The sequence below is a fragment of the Zingiber officinale genome, chromosome 7A (assembly GCF_018446385.1).
Source record: "Zingiber officinale cultivar Zhangliang chromosome 7A, Zo_v1.1, whole genome shotgun sequence".
NCBI lineage: Eukaryota > Viridiplantae > Streptophyta > Magnoliopsida > Zingiberales > Zingiberaceae > Zingiber > Zingiber officinale.
Genome location: NC_055998.1, coordinates 126,068,875 through 126,090,857, shown reverse-complemented (window position 1 = coordinate 126,090,857; position 21,983 = coordinate 126,068,875). Strand labels below are relative to the sequence as shown.

Genomic DNA, 21,983 nt, shown 5'->3' with positions numbered 1-21,983 from the left:
ATACGGACTCTGAATATCAGGTTTATAATTTTATTTTTTTAATAGTTTAAAGGGGAATATAATCATATTAAAAAAAATAATTAAATAGGTTGGATAACGTTAAATCTGAAATGATCGATTCAACCTATAAAAATTTTACAGAATAAATTAAAAGATGATGATAATAGTGTGGACAATCCAGGAGCTAACATATTTTAATTGCAGAACATAATCGTATTAAGATGATATGAGATGGTTAGATCCCAAAATACCCTGTATCAGTATTCCATTATTTATTTATTTACTTTTACTTTTTCTTTGGGCTTCTTTACTTTTTTTTTATTATTTTTATTTAAATCATTAAAGGGGAGTACTTTGAGAAGATTCATTTCATCCCCTTCCACATCGTTAACTGGCCAATAGCAGCCTGCCACGCCATCCCACCTAGCAAGCATAACCAGTGCCGGCAGTGCTCCGGAAACGAATGCCTCACCCTTTTGTCCCTCTTGTCCGACCTCATCCCCTTCCGCATCTCGCCCCTTCGTCCGCCTCCTATCTGGTTCCCTCCTCCCTCCTCCCTCCTCCCATGGCCGAACTCTTTGCGGACAGCCGCCCGCCGCGTCCTTAGCCGCTAGATTTTGAATCCTACCCTTTCCACTCTCTCCTCGCTCCGCTTCGACCTCAAATCCCTCCGCTAGGGTTCTTGGCCCCGATTGGTACTGCTGCGATGTCGTCGATCCTGCCAAGGAACGAGACGGTCCAGATCCGCGAGGTGTGGGCGGAAAACCTCGAGGCAGAGTTCTCCCTGATCCGCGAGATCGTCGACGACTTTCCCTACGTCGCCATGGACACTGAGTTCCCAGGCATCGTCTGCCGCCCCCTGGGGAACTTCCACTCCAACTCTGATTTTAACTATGCCACACTTAAGGCCAACGTAGACATGCTCAAACTCATCCAGCTCGGTCTCACCTTCTCCGACGACCTCGGTAATCTTCCAACTTGCGGCACCGACCGAGGCTGTATCTGGCAGTTTAACTTTCGCGAGTTCGATGTTCAGCGTGATATCTCCGCCTCCGATTCCATTGATCTCCTTTGTCAGAGCGGCATTGACTTCCAGAAGAATGTCGACAAGGGCATAGACGCGCAGAGGTTCGCTGAACTGCTGATGTCGTCAGGTATCGTGCTGAATGACTCCGTGCACTGGGTGACCTTCCACAGCGGATACGACTTTGGATACCTTCTCAAGCTGCTCACCTGCCAGAACCTACCTGACACCCAGGTTGGGTTCTTCAAGCTAATCAAGATCTACTTCCCCACTGTGTATGACATCAAGCACCTCATGAAATTCTGCAACAGCCTCCATGGTGGACTTAACAAGCTTGCTGAATTGCTGGAGGTTGAGAGGGTTGGAATATGCCACCAAGCTGGCTCAGACAGCTTGCTCACCTCCTGCGCTTTTAGGAAGTTGAAAGAGTCTTTCTTTAATGGTTCCACTGAGAAATATGCAGGGGTATTGTATGGGCTGGGTGTTGAGAATGGACATATGGTTCATTGAGTCAGCAAGCAATAAAAATAATAATTAAATTATTATGAATTGCCTTCTCCGTGTGCTGGCCAAACTGATTTTCTTATCCCTATAAATGTTTGATATCGGTAAACAACTCTCTTAGTTTAACGTATGACTAACCAAGCCTTTCCATTTAGGTTCATAGTGACTACAGTCATTTGTTTTACGCTCTTTTTGGAATCATGCAACTTTGAATAATCTTAATTAGCATAGCAGGTGCTTAGAGGTTGTATTCTTTGTACTCTACTATGAGGTGATCCAGCTTCATCCGAGTCAGATTGTTTAAGGTATGCATCTATTTCTTCTCGAATTTGTACAATGTAATTTAGGGATTTGAATAAGAAGATCATCTGTTTTTGCTTAAATTAATATATTGCAGTTTAAAGGTTTAATCATTCCAGATAAAATTTGCATTTTCTTTGAGTATAGCTCCTCCCATGAAATGTCTATACCTTATGTACCAGGCTTCTAATTTATTGAGAGAAATTAGTGAAGGAGTGACCATTAGTATCCATGTCTCTTCATCACTTTGCTTGTTCTGTTTAGTTATCATTGGATGCAAGACTTCTCACTGTTGTAGTGAACCCATTACTTCATAAATGTCAAGTTTTTTCATTAGTGGACTGAAGACTGAAGTCTTTGATAAAGTTTGTTTGTAGTTTGTTCAGCTTGATAGCAGGAATATTAAGCTTCAACCATTTAGGAATCACATATCTATATGTTCTTCTTTATTAGTGACGTCTTAAATGTGTTTACATAAGAGTTCATCATATTTTTGTGGAGGTTTGACTGTACTATAGAGGGATTGTATTTAGAGTTAATCAAATATTATCTAAAGTTCAGTGGACCAAGGTTTAAAATAATGTTATGACTTATGAGCTCAGAATTAATCCTCAGCTGAACCAATACTGTGTGCTGCTGTGTGGGTTTGTGACACATGTTCCTGGTGGCACTAAGTTAGGAGTCAGGAATTGATTTTGGGAAGAAAAAGAAAGCGGAGGACCGGAGGTGTTTAGCTGATCAAGGTTTAAAACTAAAAGATGAGGTGGATGAGGTGGAAGCTTTCATGCAGGAGGAAGAAACCAATCTGGTCGCATCTCATATCACATTGCCTCATGCCATTGGCGTCGGAAGAAGTGTTCGCCGTTGCAAACTAAGCTCAACTCATATCTCCTGTCGGTGTTGTCATCACTGTAGGAAGCTTTCTGCCTCACAGAAGAAGAGAATCCTTCTTTCTGAAAAAGAGAACCCTCCCATGCCTGTCATAGAATAATCCCCTGCAGAAATAGGATTTTGTCTTGCCTGTCGTCTTAGACGATTATCTTTGTGTTTTGGCCTGTTCCATGAGCCTGGTTGGTGGACAGAATAATTTGTTTCACTTGTGCCAACTAGAATAGAACAGTTTTTGAAACGTGCCCCGGATATTGGTATGCTCTAATGATCTTTGTCAAAGTAACTTCTTGCTGGAGAAACCATATTATAGGTTTTTGTCTTCATTAAGACAGTTACGGGAATAATAGAAAGTGACCTCAGAAAGTGAAAAGTATTAGGCCATTGATGCTTCCCTCATTTGGACAAGTTATAACCAAAAAGTTTTTGGGAACTTGAATCCTGCAGTAGTTTTTAGCTTGAGAACACTAAATATCAGGAACATTAGCTAGCTATGTTGTTTGGGGAAGAGGGATTAGATCCAGCATTCAAATTGGTTCTGCGTCATCATAACTCTTTTAAGCTTCAGGCGCTGTTTGCGTTAGGAGTTTTCTTTTCCCTATCTCTGAAATAGATGAGAAACAGAGAAGTTCGTTGTTTGGTTATCATCATAGATGGAATTTGATTATATTTAAAGTTGTGTGTAGGAGATTGGATATGGGTTGTTAATTGTTCCATTCCTCAAGAACCAAAAGTTACTAATATACCTTAATACAATACTGTACCAAGTCCTGCAGATGATTTGGCATGCCAAAAATGATTTTTGAAGAATCAAGAATTTCGTTTTCCCAAGACATTTTTTTCTTGTATATCGTTCCCAGGAATATATTTTCTTCATATTTTGAGATTGTACATAAATATGTGCCTGATATCGATGTTATGATTATTAGGTAGAAACAATCCCTACCTATTGATGGAAGGGGCAATGCTTGCCCCCCAGGCCACGGCGGCAGCAAGGCAGGATAAATCCAGCGGCGAGGGTTTGATTTTCGTGATTTTCAGATGCCTACGGTGTCGAACTACTGGTGATGTAGGACTGTGGACCTTTGTGCTTTTTGAATTTATTTGGTAGGCAGACCTATTCTAGGATTAATCAGTTTAAGTTGGATACAATTGGTTACAATGGAAAATGCTTCTAAAATTGACGTTTATGAAAATGCTTCTAAAATTGACGTTTGTGAAATTGATTCTCTGTCAATATCAGTGCAAGGATGAAATGGGAAATTTGATTAATTAATCCTAGATAGCTCTGTCTAATCTAAGGTTTAAACTATTATTATCGTATTGTTGTCTGATGAAATGATGCTTATAAATATCGCTAACTAACTCTTCTAAATCCTGAAAGAAAATTAAGGACCACAACTGCTGAATCACTAATCGCTCTAAACCAAGCTGATCCGCAAGTCAGTTCAGTGTAACTGCAGCCAAAGACGAACAAGTTGGTTAACAACTAAACGTGTGTATAATATGTAAAGGAGATGAAAGAACGTGCATGCATGAGACGTGAGATGCAACTGTGGGGACGAGCATAAAAGAAGAAGAACGGATAGTTTAAGTCAAGTCGAGGGTTAGTGAAGGGGGAAAGAGGAAAAAAAGCTGCAGTTTGAGAGATTGATTGATTGATTAGGTGAGTGAAAGGAAAAATGTCAGGAAAGGAGGGGACAGGAGAGGACATGGCCCAGCTTCAGCTGCACGCATGCAAGCGATGAACCAACAAAACCCTTCGATTCTTTTCTAACATGCTAAAGTTGGGTTTCACGCAGCTGGCCTGGCCTTGCCTGACCTCACTTTTGATGGATAATAAGGGTTAATTCCCTTGCCAAAGCCGATATTCTTGGTCCACTAAAAGTCTTGTGTGGATGAAACGGCGAGCCGCCCAATTCACATTACGAAAATTCTTGTTATAGTCGAATTCAATGATGGCAACTCCATACACTATGACTTGATACCAATTAATAGTCTCCACATGATGTATGATAGATTTATTATAATGAGAGTAAATGAAGACGTAGATAGCCCACCTTCACTATTCTCCTGGTCTAGTCCGGTCATTATGGGCAAGGAGCCATTCACTATTCTAGATTAATCTGATGATCTATCTGTGACATATATAGCCCACCTTTAACATTAATTGGATCAAATGCTTAGACACATGGACCAAACTTAAGTCAAAATTCGAACAAAGCTTAAGTTTTGTTCAACGATGGGCGTACAGTGGAACCAAAAGCAACACAAATTATAAAGGACAGAATGCAGTGGCCGTGGCTCAAAGTTGGAGAATCAATGGACACTCCCATGCGTAATGCGTTTTATTTTGAAGGCATCTGTCTCTCTCTTCCCCCGTTCCCTCGGCGACTCGACCGGATCGTACGGCCCGAGGAGGAGATAAGCTCGGCATGTCAACTTGTCTCGTATTTTGCTGAAATGACACCGCATAATTGTTAAACAAACCTCTCTGCCTAACTTTTGGTCGGAGAGTGCCGCTTGACTCGATGGACGAGCCTATCATTGATTTTACTGAACCGGATATGCAAAGTTCCTTATTATTTTTATAGAGAATACTAAATGATTAAAATTTGATCAATTAAAATATTTTTTAAAAATTATTATTAAAGATATTTAAGTAAAATTATCTCTCTTTATATTCATAATTAATTACAATTCAAGATAACATGTATTTGAGCTGATCTTTATCATACTCTTAAATACGCTAAAATTGGAAAAGAATAATATGCAGAACTTGTTGATTATATTTTTTTTCCATTTTTCACATTTATTTTTTACGCTCAAATTTTATTCAACTCATTTAAGATTTTATATTCTCAATTTAAGCTATGAAATTTAGATATAAGGATATAAACACATTTAAAAAATCTTTTAATAGTATATTGATTTTGATTTGAATTGATTCGGAATCTTCTAAATTAATCGGCTAACTTCAGACAGAAATGGCTATGAATCATTCAAAAATTCAAAAATTTGATGATCCTATAAATTTATTTGTAATGCTGGATAGTGAGTATTAGTGTCCTAAGGCTTAAAATGCATTTGTGATAAATTTATCAAGCCTTTACAAATTTTAAAATTTATTGTTCTCAATTTATGCGGTCGAATTCAGATTTATGGACATAAATAAATTAAAGAGTCTTGTAGAAATATATTAGTTTTGGACCTAAAGAATTTTAAATCATTTTAAATCAAAATTTATATATTTTTATAAGCTCCTTAATGTATTTATACATATAAATTTGATAATATAAATTAAGAGTACTAAATTTTTAAATGGGCAGAGAAAACTTTGAATGTGTAAAAACAAAAAGGGTATAACGATTAAGGACTATGTTTTCACAAAAAAAAAATAAAACTTACAATAATATTGAACCTTTGTTCACGTAATTGAATAAAATACCGTTGATTTGAAGTCACCTCTGTAACCTCATTAACTTACTCGTTTAGCCAAACACACTCTTACCATAATTTTAGAACTTTGCCACTTCCGTGTGTATGATCTTGTGAGTTTATTGTAAATTAAATTAAGATCGAATGGCTAGTGTCCTCCAAGAGAGCATCTACTTTTGAGTCAATTGTAGCCAGCTAAAGCATGTAGCCACACAAACTATTCTTCACAAGCATTACCTCAAGAACCCTAGGAGATAATGGAGAAGTAGAAGAAGAAATATGATGATGTAAATTAAATTTGTCCACTAATTCTCTCCTATTAATTAATCTACATATATACTAATTATTATTATTTTTTTAATAATGTATGATCTTTAGCTAGTAGGTTATTCATTTTTTTAGTAGTTTAGGTATCCAATTCATCTCGGATATGATCCTTATAATCCTACAGAAATTTATCACTGATCATCAGATGTAAATTGGGAAACGTAGATGAATCTTAACGGATGATCAGCGTCATAATTTTTTTAAACTCCAGTATAATATACTTGGGTGAGATTTAAATCTTCGTTTAGGGAGTCCTTCAAGAATCTTTTACCATAGGGCATGACATCATCGTCCCCTCGGGACGGTCTAGTGGATAACACATGAGGTGTTGTGATCATGAGGTCTGAGGTTCGAATTTCGACAAAACCGAGGTAAATACTTCCCTTATGTGTTAGTCATTATTCCAAAGTTTAGTAGCCGCTCGTGATTTTAGCTCCTCCATGTTAATCCTGAAACAAATTGACGAGGACACTAGACAAGCGTATTCGCCTTTCACTACCACAAGGGCATGCCATCATCTCCATGCATGCTCTCTAAGCTTACAAATGGCAGCAGCCGGTCCTAGCTCTCTTCTTCAATAATTCCAGTACTTCTTCCATTTTTCGATCTTCCTAGCTCGTCCATGGCCAGCAAGCGAGGTGATCAGGATTACCATGGAGTTTTCACCACGAAGACGGTGGTAGTCCACCCGAAAGCTCGCCCTCCTCTCACCTCTTCCTCCTCCTCCTCCTCTTCCACCCTCCTCCACCTCTCCAACCTCGACACAAAGTGCCCAGCTCTCATGTACTTGGTCTTCTTTTACCGACCAACCCAACCCCCAGCCTCCTCCTCACTTTTCTCTTCCTTAAAGAGAGGCCTGGAGGAGGCCTTGTCTTCCTGGTACCCCGCCGCGGGCCGCCTCTGCTTCTCCCCGCCCTCGGGGAAGCTCACCGTCGCCTGCACCGGCGCCGGTGCACTCCTCGTCGAGGCCTCCACCGCCGTTAAGATCTCTGATCTCGGCGACCTCTCCCAGCCCAACGACTTCCTCGACCGTCTCGTCTTTAAGCCTCCCGTCCACGCCCCGCTCGAAGAAACACCTCTAGTCGTCGCTCAGGTTAATTTTCTCTAGATTAATTCGTCGATCGATCGATCGAGCATCGACAATTATATATATTTTTGTCGAACGCTACTTATAATTGCGAATTAGGTGACGAGGTTCGCGTGCGGTGGGTTCGCGATCGGCGTGGGCACGAACCATGCCTTGTTCGACGGGGTGGCCAACTACAACTTCCTGAATGCATGGGCGAGCAGGGCAGTGGGAGGGGGGAAGCAGATCTGTGCTCATCATGAGCCAGTACTGCACGAGAGAGGCAGGCTTCAGCTGGCAGCACTTGATCAGCATGACCATGGCGGCGACTTTAACGATCAAGAATTCATGGCCCTCGGCCACCTCCATCAGCTCATCAAACAGGCCGCGGCAGTGCGCGAAGAGGAGAGGAGCCATGAAGATCAGATCAAGATGGTGCTCAGGACATTTTCTGTCGGGTGTGGCATGGTGAGCAGGCTCAAGATCAAGGCGGCTTCCAGTTGCACTTCCTTTGAGGTGGTCGCAGCTCACCTTTGGAAGGTATTTATTTATTTATTTGAAGAAATTATGATTCAATTTTTTTTAATTTATGCTTTTAATTTCTCAGTTCGTATTATAGGATTATGGATCTGTGAGTTAACAAAATTGACTTAATTGGTAAGTATACGCTTAATAGTTTAGAAGTTCTTGTGAATTTCCCGAGGACTAATTAACAACTATTGATATCAGAATTTACGGTCATATTTCTTTAATTATTTTTCAGTTAAGATCTCTATCAATGAATTTCATAGTTTTGCAAATTATTTTACTATCTTTTTATTTTCTTTCCCGGGTAAAAGTATTTATAAAAAAGTTTCAGGATTGAATTACCATGTGAGTTCATGGATTATGAAGTAAGAATTGTAAATTTCAAACGACACAAATCTTTTGTTTTTATTGTATTTTATTTAATAATTCTATGTTTTGAAAATTTTCTTATTGTATTATTCATTCTCCTCATCAAATTTACTAAATAAAAGTCAAACTTGTTTTTTTTTTAAATTTAAGCATCAAGATCTATATTTTAGTTTGATTAAATTTGATATTTTGTATCAATGTTTTTTAGCAACTATGAACTATTTACCTATCACATTCTGTTCTCCGTTTAAAAAAGGATGTTAATGAATACAATTAATGATTAATTAAATAATTAACTAGAATATTTAATTATCTATAGGCTTCTTAACATAATAGTATTATATCTTAATGATCAAACTTTTTAGTTCCACATGCAATATCATCTTTTCATCATCGTAATGGTGTGTGATTATAAGATCTCGAAGCACCTAAATCATCAAGTATGTAGGCTAAAGAAATCCATCCTTGTCGATGTATTTGGTTAATTAGAGCCTATTTAAAAGCATGTACTTGCTTTGGTCCATTTGGAATATGTATGATGATGGCTTTCTTCTTAATAACTTCTTCATAGGATTAATTAGGATGATAAATAAGTTAAGTCGAATCAAATTTTATGATATCCAAGTCTATTTGATAAGAAAATCATGCCAAGTCAAGTTAAAATGAACCAAATTGTTATGATTATTTAAGCATGACTTAGTTTTAATTTTTTATGAACGTTGGTTTAGATGTTATCAAATTTTCAATTCAAAGTTAGTCATATTGTTTAAAACTTTTATATTTTAAGTTGTTTATTGAGTTTGATAATATGAATTTATTTATCCATTTAATTTTTTTATTTATTTAATACATCAATAATAATTTTTATTGATAAATATTATTCACGAATATTATTTATAAATATTAATAAATTGAAAATATATATTCAAACTTGTTCATTTAATTTAACAAATTATTCAAATTTTGCTGAATGGTCAATTCACGTTCAGTTCATTTATTCCCTAGGATTAATTGTTTAGTTTAGAATTATATAATAGTTCATTAAAACAATATGAGATAATTTAACTTGGTCTGAGTTAATTAAAGATAAATTTTATTTAATCTGGTTTTTAAATAAAAATATAAATTCGAGCATTATTTTGCAAAATTGCAGGCACGGACCAAAGCCCTCAACATCGCCGGGCACAAGACAGTTTGCCTACAGTTCACCGTCGACGCCCGCGACCGCATTCGCCCTCCGCTGCCGCCCTCCTTCGCCGGCAACGCCTTCGTCCTCTCCTCCCTCCTCTCCACTGCCGCCGACCTCGACCGGCTCCCCTTCGCCGCCCTCGTCCTCCGCATCCAGGCCGCCAAGCGCGCGGTCACCCACGCCTACGTCGCCCGCTACGTCGCCGCTCTCGGAGAGACAGCGCCCCGGACCTCGCTCCCGCCGCTGCCAGAGCTCACCATGGTCTCCGACTGGACCAAGACGCCGTACCACCGAGTTGACTTCGGCGCCGGAGAGGCCGCTTACGTGGCGCCCTTAGCCACGCCGATGCCGCAGACGGCGTACTTCTTGCAGAGCCCCGGCGAGGCCGGGAGGGTGGACGTCAGGATTGGGCTGCCGGAGAAGAGCCTCCGAGCATTCGAAAGCTATTTCCTCAGTGGATTCTGAGTCTAGTAATTTTATTAAAAATACCATAGATATAAGAAAATAATATCAGCAGAGGTGCATGAGATGAGATGAAATTATGTACCTTAAAATAAGGATCTGATACTGTGAAACAAGGCATGTTTTCTGCTTCAGGGCTAGAAGCAGATAGTTTCGATATTATATATATTTATAGTTGTATTTAAAAAGAAATTTCAGAGACCTTCAACCCCAATTTTAAAAATATAAGCTTTTATATATATATATATATATATATATATATATATATATAGGATTTCTATGCTGATGACTGTGACTCTGTGCGGACCGCTACGGACTGCCCTCGTGGTAAAGTCTGCGTTACAGCATTTTAATTATTCACTTCTCGCCACGAGTCTTACAGAAGCCCTTATTCTTCTCTCGTCGCATCTTCCTCCTGACGCTGCCCTAAATCATCGCATCTTCCTCCCGACATTGTCCCTAAATCGCCAACTTCCTCCCGACGCTACACAGACTTGTCGCATCTTCCTCTTCCTCCCGACTTCCCCCCAAATCGTCGCAGATCCTCTTCCTCCCGACGCTGCCAGACTCGCCGCATCTTCCTCTTCCTCCCGACGCTGTGCCCTAGCTCGGGAGAGAGATCCCCTCGCCCAGTCCCTGTGCCCTAGCTCGGGATAGAGACCCCCTCGCCTAGTCCCTGTGCCCTAGTGATTTTCCTCCCTCCCTGTGTGCGAAGCTGAAAAGTTGGGGAGGTACAAGTTCCGCTGACTGAATGAAGACCTCGCTCTCTGTAAAACAAATTAAAATATGGGAAGAGGTCCCTGACGTTGACCCCCCGACACTTAAGTTAGAAACAGGAGAGGAAAAAAAAATGAGTACTAAGGATAAAGATTTTTTCTTGCCCTTCTTCATACCTGGCGTGCCCCTTTTATACATTTTCGACTAACCTTCCATTTCATTAACTCAGGAGCGGGTCAACGGATTTGCCAAAGTTTTCACCCGATCCGAATCGCCACCACTCTTGGTTCCTACTATATAACATCCGAAAGCAAGTTTTTCTTGCTGGAGAATCCACTCGCTTGAGAATCCACTCGCTTGGCTCTCAACCTATGGAGACGGCGATGGTGGAAGACACCGCAGCGTTCGAGGACGATCAGATCTCGTCCATGACCACGGAAGACATTGTTAGGGCCTCTCGCCTCCTCGATAACGAGATCCGCATCCTCAAGGTCTCAAACCCTAGCGCACAATTGATCCTTCCTCCCTCTCTCTTCCCCACAATATAGGGTTTTATTTATTTATTTATTTATTTTATGTTTCGTTTTTATTTTGATAATTTTGTTATGTCATGTTACGGTGTTGGTCATAGGATGAGATGCAGAGGACGAATCTCGAACTCGAGTCCTTCAAGGAAAAAATCAAGGAGAATCAAGAGAAAATTAAGCTCAACAAGCAGTTGCCTTACCTCGTCGGCAACATTGTTGAGGTTAGATGTAACCACTATTTCTCTTGTATGGATTAATTTGTCTACTTATCTTCATCTTGATCCTGTTGAAAGGTTTGTGATCATTTAGTTACCTCAAACATGCACAAAGGTTTCGCCCAGTCCATGTGATTTCTAAGACAAATGTGTTTTTATGTGATAAGCATAGCATTTTGTTGTCAGTGTACCTTGTAGATAAATTGCTGCTGAATTCTGGTCTTCCGAGTATTTTTATTTTTTCTGTTGAAGACACGTAGCTTATTTGAAATATGCACTGTCTTCTTAAATTTTTTCCTTAATGTCTCGGATTTCTTCTTTTCTTCCTTTTTTTCCCTGTACCCTTTTCTTCTTCTCCTATTGATGCTTGTGCAACTTCGGATAAGTTATTCTAATTACATAATTCAGTTTGTACTGAACCAGTATCACTGCTCTATCAAAAAACCTGTTATATTTATTGTTTTATTTACATTTTTTAAAGAATATATGGCCTAAATTGTCCTTTGGGGATGGAGATATGGATAAAGCATGATCCTTGGGGTGTTAGGGTATATGCTTTTTTTCTTGTATTTTCTATCTTGTGCTTTTATGAGAATTTTCTTTTCTTTTGTTCAACAAATGACCCAATTTTAAATTGTCTCAATTATTTTATCTATTTTTCTGTCCATTTTGTCGGTTTTCCTTTAGTATAGTAGACACAAATAAAAGGTAGATTAACTAAGACAAGCTGATGAGATTGCTAACCCTATAATATTTTTCAGATTTTGGAGATGAATCCAGAAGAAGAGGCGGAGGAAGATGGTGCAAACATTGATCTTGATTCTCAAAGAAAGGGCAAATGTGTTGTATTAAAAACTTCCACCCGACAAGTAAGATAACTATTGTAGCTTGTTTCAACTATTTTTTTCTTGTGTATCTGTGCATGCACGCAATCACAATATATGTTAATCAAGAGTTGTCCGTAAGATCTGGAAAAGTATATTGAAAGTTTCACAAAGCTTCTACTGGTTCTGAAATTTAATGAATCATATGTAATCGTAAATTTTCCATCTTTTCCTTCTTATTTGATGTTCCATCTTTTAGCCTTTTAGGTTGTTACTGCTTTTGTCTTTTTGCCAGAGGTCAGTTTGAAAAGGAAATAATTGTGGTTATTATGTGGCTTGATAAACTTTTATCATACCGATTTAAGCTTAATTCACTTGGTGAACCAAACTCTCTCCAAACCATAATTGATTCAGTTTATACATAAATATATTTATACCTATAACATTGGACACAAACTTATATTCACAAACAAAATTATATGTGAGAGCATTTGAGTCATTCTTGTGAGTTCTGCCTATCGGCCCTATCCTCTAAAATTTTCCATGTTTGTGTTGGCTGGACATTGCAGAAGAATGCAATCTCAGTCGAGCATTGTTATGGCCTTTAGAGAGATTGATGATAGAGGATACAGGAAGGGACGGAATGTGGAGGCTATAGTCCGCTCGTGTAAGGATGGTGTGGTCAACACTATAGCCTCAATGGCTTAGCATAAATCTTATGCTAGTGGTGGAAGAATCCTAAAGGTTACATCAATTGAAGCTGTAGTGGAGGGGAAAGAACCTTTAAGGGATTTATGGATGAGATCCTCTTGAAAGTTCAATGCATAATATTTGGTGGAGGTGACTAAGATTGGCTTGTGATACCAGTATAAGCTTAAGATTTGCAATAGAAGCTGTGGTGTTGCAAGACAAGAAGGGGTGTCACAGTGGAGATTGTTTTGTGGGGTCGTTATGCATGTGGCTCATGATCTATCCTAGATCTCAACTGGGAAGAAGCTAAAGGGGCAGTCCATGCTGCAGGGGAAGTAGCTGGAAAGGTGGTTGTTCAAAGTTGACCAACCACGGACATCATGTATGGTTTAGTTAGGGAGATGGATTGATTGCAGCGAATTGTAGATGCAAACCAAGCAATAAACACCAAAGGTGAACGAGTTGTGGAGCTGCTAGATGAACTAACCAAAAAAATAGAACAAGAACCTTTGCCACCTGTACCAATTGATGCAACATGAAAAGTTCCATTATAAAACTCAAACAACTCAACTCACTGACGAGGAAAATATTATTCAACTGAAAGATGAAGCATTACAAGGGATCCTAACCATTTTTTTTAAATGGCTATAAAACCGATTCTCTATAAAATGCAAAACTCTAAAAAAATTCTAAATAATCTTTTTAAAATTTAAAATGATAGAATTAAAACATTATGTTAGATCTAATCTAGTGAATCATTCTAGTAGGGCAATCAGTTGATTGGCTACCTCTTTCCGCTGTCCATATAGTGCAAAAAAGAAGGTTCATTCTCCGAGTTGGTCATGAATAATGCCATTGGGTCATGATTATTTACATAGAATGGACAATTTTTGTTAATTTGTTTCAGTTCTTGAAGAATGTTGTCTACTTATTCTTTTTGTCTATTTTCCTTCCAGACAATTTTTCTCCCTGTTATTGGGTTAGTTGATCCTGATAAGCTAAAACCTGGTGATCTTGTTGGGGTGAACAAAGATAGTTACTTGATCTTGGACACTCTTCCTTCAGAATATGACTCACGAGTGAAGGCAATGGAAGTCGATGAAAAGCCTACAGAAGATTATAATGATATAGGAGGTCTTGAGAAACAGGTACTACAACTTTGTTTATGTCAATGCAAGTAATGAGTCCAAATTCATAATCTATTCAAATTTTGCTGCACAGAACTCCTTTCCAGCATTGATTCCTTAGTTATGTTCTGCTGATCTAATAATTAACGAAAAACATTGACAAAAAATTTGGTAGGAAGTTTTGTCTAAATCTACTTGTTGATTTGTCCAAAAATTTTCAGATCCAAGAACTTGTTGAAGCTATTGTTCTGCCAATGACTCACAAGGACCGTTTCCAGAAACTAGGAATTCGTCCTCCTAAAGGAGTGCTTCTTTATGGACCACCTGGAACTGGTAAGACATTGATGGCGCGTGCATGTGCCGCACAAACAAATGCAACTTTCTTGAAATTGGCAGGGCCTCAACTGGTTCAGGTAACATGCGCTTTCTTCTTCTTGTTATTTCTTTGATTTAATAATATATCTAGTAGCTTTTTCTTTTGGTGAAATTTACCTAAAAGGTTATGTGAAGAGCTTAACAGTTCTACACTGTTTGATCTACACAACCAATTCAATAGGAAACATGTGTGCTCTTTTATATGAGAAAGGTAGCTTTTAAACGTCAACAATTTAGTTCAAATAATAGAATAAATTAAAATATTCATGATTATAGAGATGAAAAGAAATCACATATACTCTTCGTACACTTTTTTTTGTCAGTAATAAATTTTCTGTTTTTTGGTATTATTTCCTTTCCTAGTTTTACATAACTGTTTACAGATTCTTTTTTTTTTTCAGTAATAAATTTGCTGTTTTTTGGTATTATTTCCTTTCCTTGTTTTACATGACTGTTTACAGCTGCAATATTCTGGTTCTGATGTCAGCATTTATCCAATAGTTTTTCCCTCCTGTATTTACACTTAACAGCAACTGAGCTTATTTACATGCTAATATTTGCTTTCTTCTCTATTTTTGGACTTTGGGACAAAGGTACACCATTCACTATCATCAAATACATCTTATCTTTATGGCAATGTGCAACAAAGTTTAGCAGCAATATATCAGAGTAACTAAGTTTTTTGTGTTATGCGTAATATTACACTTAAAGGGTATAATGAAGCTATATGGAGGGATCATTGTTAAAGACGTTGAAAGCTCCAACAGATGGTCTTTGTTGAATAGACCAAGGAAATGTGCTTTGCATTGTCCTCCAGACAATCTTCTATGTGGTGGAACAGGTAGTGAGAACTGTCCAATGGTCCAAGCTATCCCCAATAATCAAGGTTTCGAAAAGTAAATGTAGGCAGTATGTTGGTTGACCCATTGCATAGCCCATTCAGGCCATATGTAGATATATAATGTTGTTAATATTGGAATATTAAAAAAACATTAATACTGATCTAAATTGTTTATCACTTGGAAAATAATTATTTAAGTTAATGTTATAAGCTACTACATAGGCCAACTTACGATTTAAAGTCAAATATTTGATTTAGTTTAAATAAATTAAATTAGTTTTTTTTAACTGAATAAGTAGACTGCTTATGTTATATGCTATGCTGTTCCCTCAAAATCTAAGTGGCTGCTTAAGTGGGAGCTTTGAAGGCCATGCCCATAGTGGATAAATTGTATGCATTTTGGTCAAATATTGTATATTGCACCCCTTCAGGCTTAGGTAATTTGGTTGGCAATGATAGTTTGCAGATATCCTCTTGTACTTGTGTTTACACGAGACAACATGAGTATGAATAGAAGTCTGAGCAGTCAGACTTGTCTAAGAGAGAACAATTAATGGAGGACAAAAACGGAAGACTACCTACTGCTGGACTTTGTGAGCAGACATATCATCTATAGAGGGAGGAGAATTTGATTGATGATGTTGTGGAGAGAGAGGGATGAGCGCTCACTCACCACGTTTGGATAGACATAGGAAGATATGCCAGGTGGGCTCAATTTTTGTTTTTGGTGGGGTGGGGTGGCGGTGACTTAGAGGTGGTTGACTTCCTGTTTGTTGCATGTTGCAAGAGTGGTTGGGTGCTTATTTAGGGCTGTGTAAATGATACTAGGGTGGGTGGGTTATTTTACCTTTTGGTTATGTTAGGGTTATTCAATAACTTTGGGCTGGATTGATTTAGTTATATAATTTTAAGAATTGGGATTATGTTAGCTATTTAATAACATTACATTGAATTGGTGAGTTAAGGCTATTTAATAATATTGGGATTTATCTAATTAGTTATTTAGTATTTACTAAATTTTATTCTAAGTTAGAATATGCTGATAATTTTTCAAGGTTTGTTATACCCTGTACTCATATCCTAGATTTGGACTATGAAAAATTTCCATGTCTGACATTTCCATACCCATGTTGCATACCTGAACTCAAGTAACATAATTGGAAAAGAAAGGATTCAATCTCTTAAAGAATTAGATTCTTGTTAATATTATTTTCCTTCTTGAAATATCAGCTTACTTGAGTTTTGGTTCATTCTTTAGCCAACTTTTGCAGATGTTTATTGGTGATGGAGCTAAACTTGTTCGAGATGCTTTCCAGCTAGCAAAAGAGAAAGCTCCATGTATCATTTTTATTGATGAGATAGATGCTATAGGAACCAAACGTTTTGACAGGTATGGTACCTTTTTATCTCTTTCTCTGTCTCTGCACTTATTGGGTTTATTGGTCAACAATATATTTCTTCTTCATGTAACATGCTGATTTGAACAGAATGCAGAACATTTTTTGAGCAACTCATTTAACTTACATTAAGCAATTAATTTAGAACTGTGGTCATAAAAATGACATAGTAAGCCAGACCGACTGGCATGGTGCACCACATTGTCATGATGGAACTTTCTCTGATACACCTGAAAAGGTCCCTGGTCCCTGATAGTAAACACAAGTTTGTCTAGGTCTGTTCCATTCGGGCAGCTTACTGATTCTTCTTCTAGCTATTGGCAATTTCCATGTTGCATATGTTTGACTGTGTGACCGAAATGAAATGTTCAAATTGGTGAGTGAATCGCCTAACATGATGCGGTCCATTATGATCCAGGATATACTGTAAAGGAATTATACATGCATGAACATTTTCATAGCTAAAAGTGTTAGAAATATCATGTAAAAAACCTGGATAAAGCTAAGGTGACCTGATATTTGGTGAACTGCATGTTGACTTGAACATTAACTTTGTTGAGTCCAGTGCAAGACCAACCTTGTGCCACTAGTTATTGATTTTATTAATAAATTTGATTCAGTTAGTAAAAAAAGATTAATAAATCCTTTAACAAACAAATTTTCTGTTACAAAGAAATACATTCCTTTTACTACATTATAATTTAGTCTATAGAACGTTTGCCGTAATTTAATGCTGGCTGACAATCTAATGCAACCCTCAAGCCTTTTCATCCGGGCTTAGGAGTGACATTTGGTGGTTTTATCATTTAGTTAATAATTATAAAAATCAAATCAGAAATCAATCTAGGCCTCACTCCATATTGATATAAAAATTTATGGTACATTTGGAGTTAATATTGATAGAAAATTAGAATAATCAACTTATAATTGTATTTTAAGTGAAGGATTTGCCCCCAGGATGTAGCACGTGGGCGCATGACATCTTAGGCGTAATGGCGTCGATTCCTAGGAACTGACGACATGTGGTCACCCCACCATGCGCCTAATGTACTTGCATTTACCTCCCTCCATATCTGTGGGGCCGCCACTAAGGGGGCCGTTAAGGTAGCGGATCTACCTTTTTTTTTTTTTTTTTGTTTAAGTGAAGGATTTAAAATATTTTTAGAAGTACTCATTATTAGGTTAGGCTAAAATAAGATAAAGAATTATTTTCCTATCTCCAAATAGTTCAGTGGCTTTGGCCAATTTGTTCCAACCTCATTTTCAATGATCTCCATTCCAGATCCTTATTCTCTTCCTCATGGGTCTGAAACAAATTTGGTGTGCATTTGAGGAAGAAAATCACTGATTCCTCTCGATTCTCACAATCTCACTTGGTCCATCGTTGTGATTTCCAAATGTACCTGCCATTGTTCTCCCACTCACAATGCCTATCAGACAAAATTGGTTTGGCTCTTACCCTTCCTGATCTAACTTGGATTGGTCGAGTTTAACAACTATGATTTAGATTGTGAAACACAATATCTTTGTCATTTCACTTAAGTAGCTGCACTTTGTCCTTTGAGTTTGTTGAAGGTATTTCACTTTAAATAATTTTTCAGGGTCACATGACATACATTTATTTGCCATTGATCATGTTAATCAGTTCAAACACCAGAAATTTACTTCTCATTTCGAGGATCATAATTCTTAGCAGGCCTTTACTGTCAAATTATAGTTTTGACTTTTGACTGAATTGCTAGTTGCACTTGTTCAAGAGACCATTCTTGATGTTTCACTGGTGATTGATGTAAAGTCAGTGTTATATGCCTTTACTGCTTATAAAGTAATTTATTGTCTCAAACTCAAGTGTATGCATTTTCTAGGGGCTTCCCATACTTTGTTATTTTTGTAATGGAAGCAATAATTTTTTTTTTTAAAAGTTCGTTTTAATTTTTTTGTTATTAATTTTTTCTGCATCATATTGCATGCCATAATTATGTCAGTACTATTTCATGACACTGAAAAATTCTCCTTTTGCAACACTTGCAGTGAAGTAAGTGGAGACAGGGAAGTGCAACGGACTATGCTGGAATTGCTAAATCAGCTTGATGGTTTTAGCAGTGATGAGCGTATAAAGGTCATTATTATTACTCAGCTTATGGTGGATTCAATTTTACTATATCTGCATGCATGTAACTTGATAATCAGATATGTTGAATTAGTCATCACTAATCTCCAACAGATTCATCACTTAATTCCTTTCTTCTTTGATTACTCTATTGGTTTTCTACACCCTTCATCCTATACACAAGATTATGCATGCCATGTGAAAAGCACTCACATCCATATGTCTAGCAACGGTCCATGATTTTGTCTGATCTGTCATTCTTCCTTGCATAAGCTAGTCATAGCACTAATGGTCCTTTTATATTGGCATAAGGAAGTCAAAAATGGACGATGAATGAGGGGAAAGATAAGAGTAGGATATTCTTACATCTGTTTATATGGATGGAAGGATGGCATAAATTTTTTTTTGTTGCTCACTCCCTGAAACTTCTCTTATGGTTCTTCATTCTTGGTTCTGGTTTATGATAATGATTGGAAGAAGATTTATTTTTGCTGAATCAGCTGGATAGAAGTTTTCAAATTTGTAAACTACACACTACATGCGTTGCATGTGATTGTTCTCTTAAATGTAAGAAAGCAACAATCCACTTTTTTACTTGTGGTTCTTTCCTTAATTTGGTGGATTTGCATGCTTAATAGGTGATTGCAGCAACTAATCGTGCTGACATTCTTGATCCTGCTCTCATGCGTTCTGGACGTCTAGACCGTAAGATAGAGTTCCCTCATCCAACTGAAGAGGCAAGAGCACGAATATTGCAGGTAACATGATGTATTTTTTTCTCAAGAAATTCCATTACTTTTTATCTTTGGAAAAACAGTCATTACCTGCCAGACTCCAGTCAGTATGGGATCGCACCGGTCAATTTACAGTTTTGTTCTTGCAGCATTGGCAAAACGGATTCAAAAAGAAAAAATTACATTAAATTAAATCAATCTGCTTAAGCTAAGATTATCTTCCTATGTTGAAGTGGTCAACTCCATGCTGACAATGTCTTTTAAATTTAGATCCATTCAAGGAAGATGAATGTCCACCCTGATGTGAACTTTGAAGAGCTGGCAAGGTCAACAGATGATTTTAATGGAGCACAACTTAAAGCAGTTTGTGTTGAAGCCGGCATGCTTGCCTTGCGTCGGGATGCAACTGAGGTTCTGCTTTTGTTGCTTTTAGTTTACATTTGTAAACAGCTTAATCCTGCAGTTTACTTGTTCAATTATCGTATCTACAAAGTCTTCTAGTATTAACTTTCAGAGAACTGATAACTACACCATTTGACATACGGGTAAAATACAAGTTTGTGCCTCCTGAAGTTTACTCCTAATTTAGTGTTCTTTAAGTTTGAATCATTTCAGTCCGACTGATAAGTTACCAAATGTTGTCAATTTTGATCCTGGTGTATCAATTTTGGCTTTGACGATGTTAAATTTCTGTATAGCTTTAGGGGCCAAATTGAGAAAATCAGAGTTCAAATTGATGCACATTTATAATATCAACAATCGAAACTTCAGGATTCATATTATAATATATATATATATAAAACTTCTGGGTCAAACTGGCAGCTTGGGTTTCCAGCAGCGTATTTGCATTCTATGATTGTTGCGGTTTGTTCTCTCTAAGCCTTGATCCAGAGGGAGTCTTCTGGTATTTTTAGATTCTCTGTTTACTTGAGATCTTCTTATTGCCTACAGAAATTCACCGTGTAGTCAAGTGAGGAAATGCTTCATGTATGCTCTTTTAATCTAGTTGACATTGTATACATCTAGATTGCGTTGTCTACAAGTCACTTGGCCTATCAGGCAGTCAGAAAGTGATTGAATAGACTATAATTATTCTTATGGTTGACTCCATTATATGGTCATTGAACAAAGCAACGACGGTCAACTAATGCTATTTTTAATTCAGGTGACGCACGAAGATTTCAATGAAGGGGTCATTCAAGTTCAAGCGAAGAAGAAAACCAGTTTAAATTACTATGCTTAGTGCCAGGCAGCTATTGCTTTGTTGTTTTAGTCGTGCTATTTTTCTCAGATCCTGTGTTGCATAACCTGCCGGAATTAAGATTAGGGATTACTTAGACTTGTTAAGATAACTATTTTGATTTTTCTTTTTTAATCTTCAGCATCGAAGTCTACCAAATTTCGTTCGATTTTGTTGTCAATGTTATAACAAAAGTGCATATAGCTGCAACCTTTTTTAATTTTGGAACTTAGCTAAACACATTCATTTATTAAATTTTGTGGGATTAGTTATGCTTTACTTGTTACTTCGGTTTATTTTGGAAATGGACTGGCTTGACGTATGACAGCCGAACTAAATACGCATGCATACAACTTGAAGAATGTGATTGTAATGTCAGGCTACGTCATCGACATATCGTCGCAAATCATGATAAGAACAGGCTGAGATTTCATAAAGGAAAAGAGGGGTCGTGACAATAAAGTCTAATCGCATCATTAATTGTTTTCAGGACCTGATTGTTACTTAGCTTCAAATTATTTCAACGAAAATCTCCATGTCCCTATCTAGCTAGGTGGATTATCCTTAGCTTGGTTGTTGTCACAAGAATCAAAATCTGTCTCTTTCTGTCGTTTAATCTAAGAAAACTTCGTGCTATCCAAGGGCCCCACATCCATCTTCTCGTATTGTAGTCGGGGGCAACTTTCCTCAAGGCCCTGTTATCGTAACCTTCATGATCTCAATGACATTTTATAGAACTTTATTATGGCTTCATTTATGCTAATCTCAATCGGAACTTGTAGTTCTCAGTTTCTTTGAGGTATCATCGCTGCTGCCTGATGTGGGATAGCTGCATCTTGCTGTTGCTGGTGCCTCCTCTATGATTGGCTTTCTTCTTCCTTCTGAATGCCTACGGGCCGTATTCACCAGGGTGCCTCACGGGAGTCAAGTGCTAACTCTAATAGTCTGTTTGGAAGGAGGTGAGGGGAAGGAAGAACTTTTACTCTCTTTTATCCTTCAAATGACGTATTTTTTTACACTCGGACTTGGGGTGTAAGGAAGTTGCCCTCCCTTTCTTTCCCCTCTTTTCCCTTTCCATTAATGAATCTCTC

The 21,983-nt window shown here is 37.7% G+C and overlaps 3 protein-coding genes across 3 annotated transcripts; all 3 read left to right on the top strand.

Annotated features, from left to right (window-relative positions):
• Positions 1–481: 481 nt before the first annotated feature.
• On the top strand, positions 482–1,598 carry LOC122002415 (probable CCR4-associated factor 1 homolog 7). The gene has a single exon (XM_042557572.1). It carries the CDS (start codon positions 707–709, stop codon positions 1,532–1,534), a length of 828 nt encoding a protein of 275 aa, XP_042413506.1. The 5' UTR covers positions 482–706; the 3' UTR covers positions 1,535–1,598.
• Positions 1,599–7,079: 5,481 nt separating this feature from the next.
• Positions 7,080–10,222, top strand: LOC122000468 (brassinosteroid-related acyltransferase 1-like). The gene is made up of 3 exons (XM_042554861.1): positions 7,080–7,574; positions 7,668–8,087; positions 9,598–10,222. The coding sequence occupies exons 1-3, from the start codon at positions 7,104–7,106 to the stop codon at positions 10,096–10,098; spliced, it is 1,392 nt and encodes a 463-aa protein (XP_042410795.1). The 5' UTR covers positions 7,080–7,103; the 3' UTR covers positions 10,099–10,222.
• A 919-nt stretch (positions 10,223–11,141) lies between these two features.
• LOC122002414 (26S proteasome regulatory subunit 6A homolog) lies at positions 11,142–21,178 on the top strand. Its single transcript, XM_042557571.1, has 10 exons — positions 11,142–11,303; positions 11,444–11,560; positions 12,316–12,423; positions 14,025–14,216; positions 14,417–14,608; positions 16,683–16,801; positions 18,840–18,927; positions 19,557–19,676; positions 19,923–20,063; positions 20,818–21,178. The coding sequence occupies exons 1-10, from the start codon at positions 11,184–11,186 to the stop codon at positions 20,893–20,895; spliced, it is 1,275 nt and encodes a 424-aa protein (XP_042413505.1). The 5' UTR covers positions 11,142–11,183; the 3' UTR covers positions 20,896–21,178.
• The last annotated feature ends 805 nt before the right edge of the window (positions 21,179–21,983 follow it).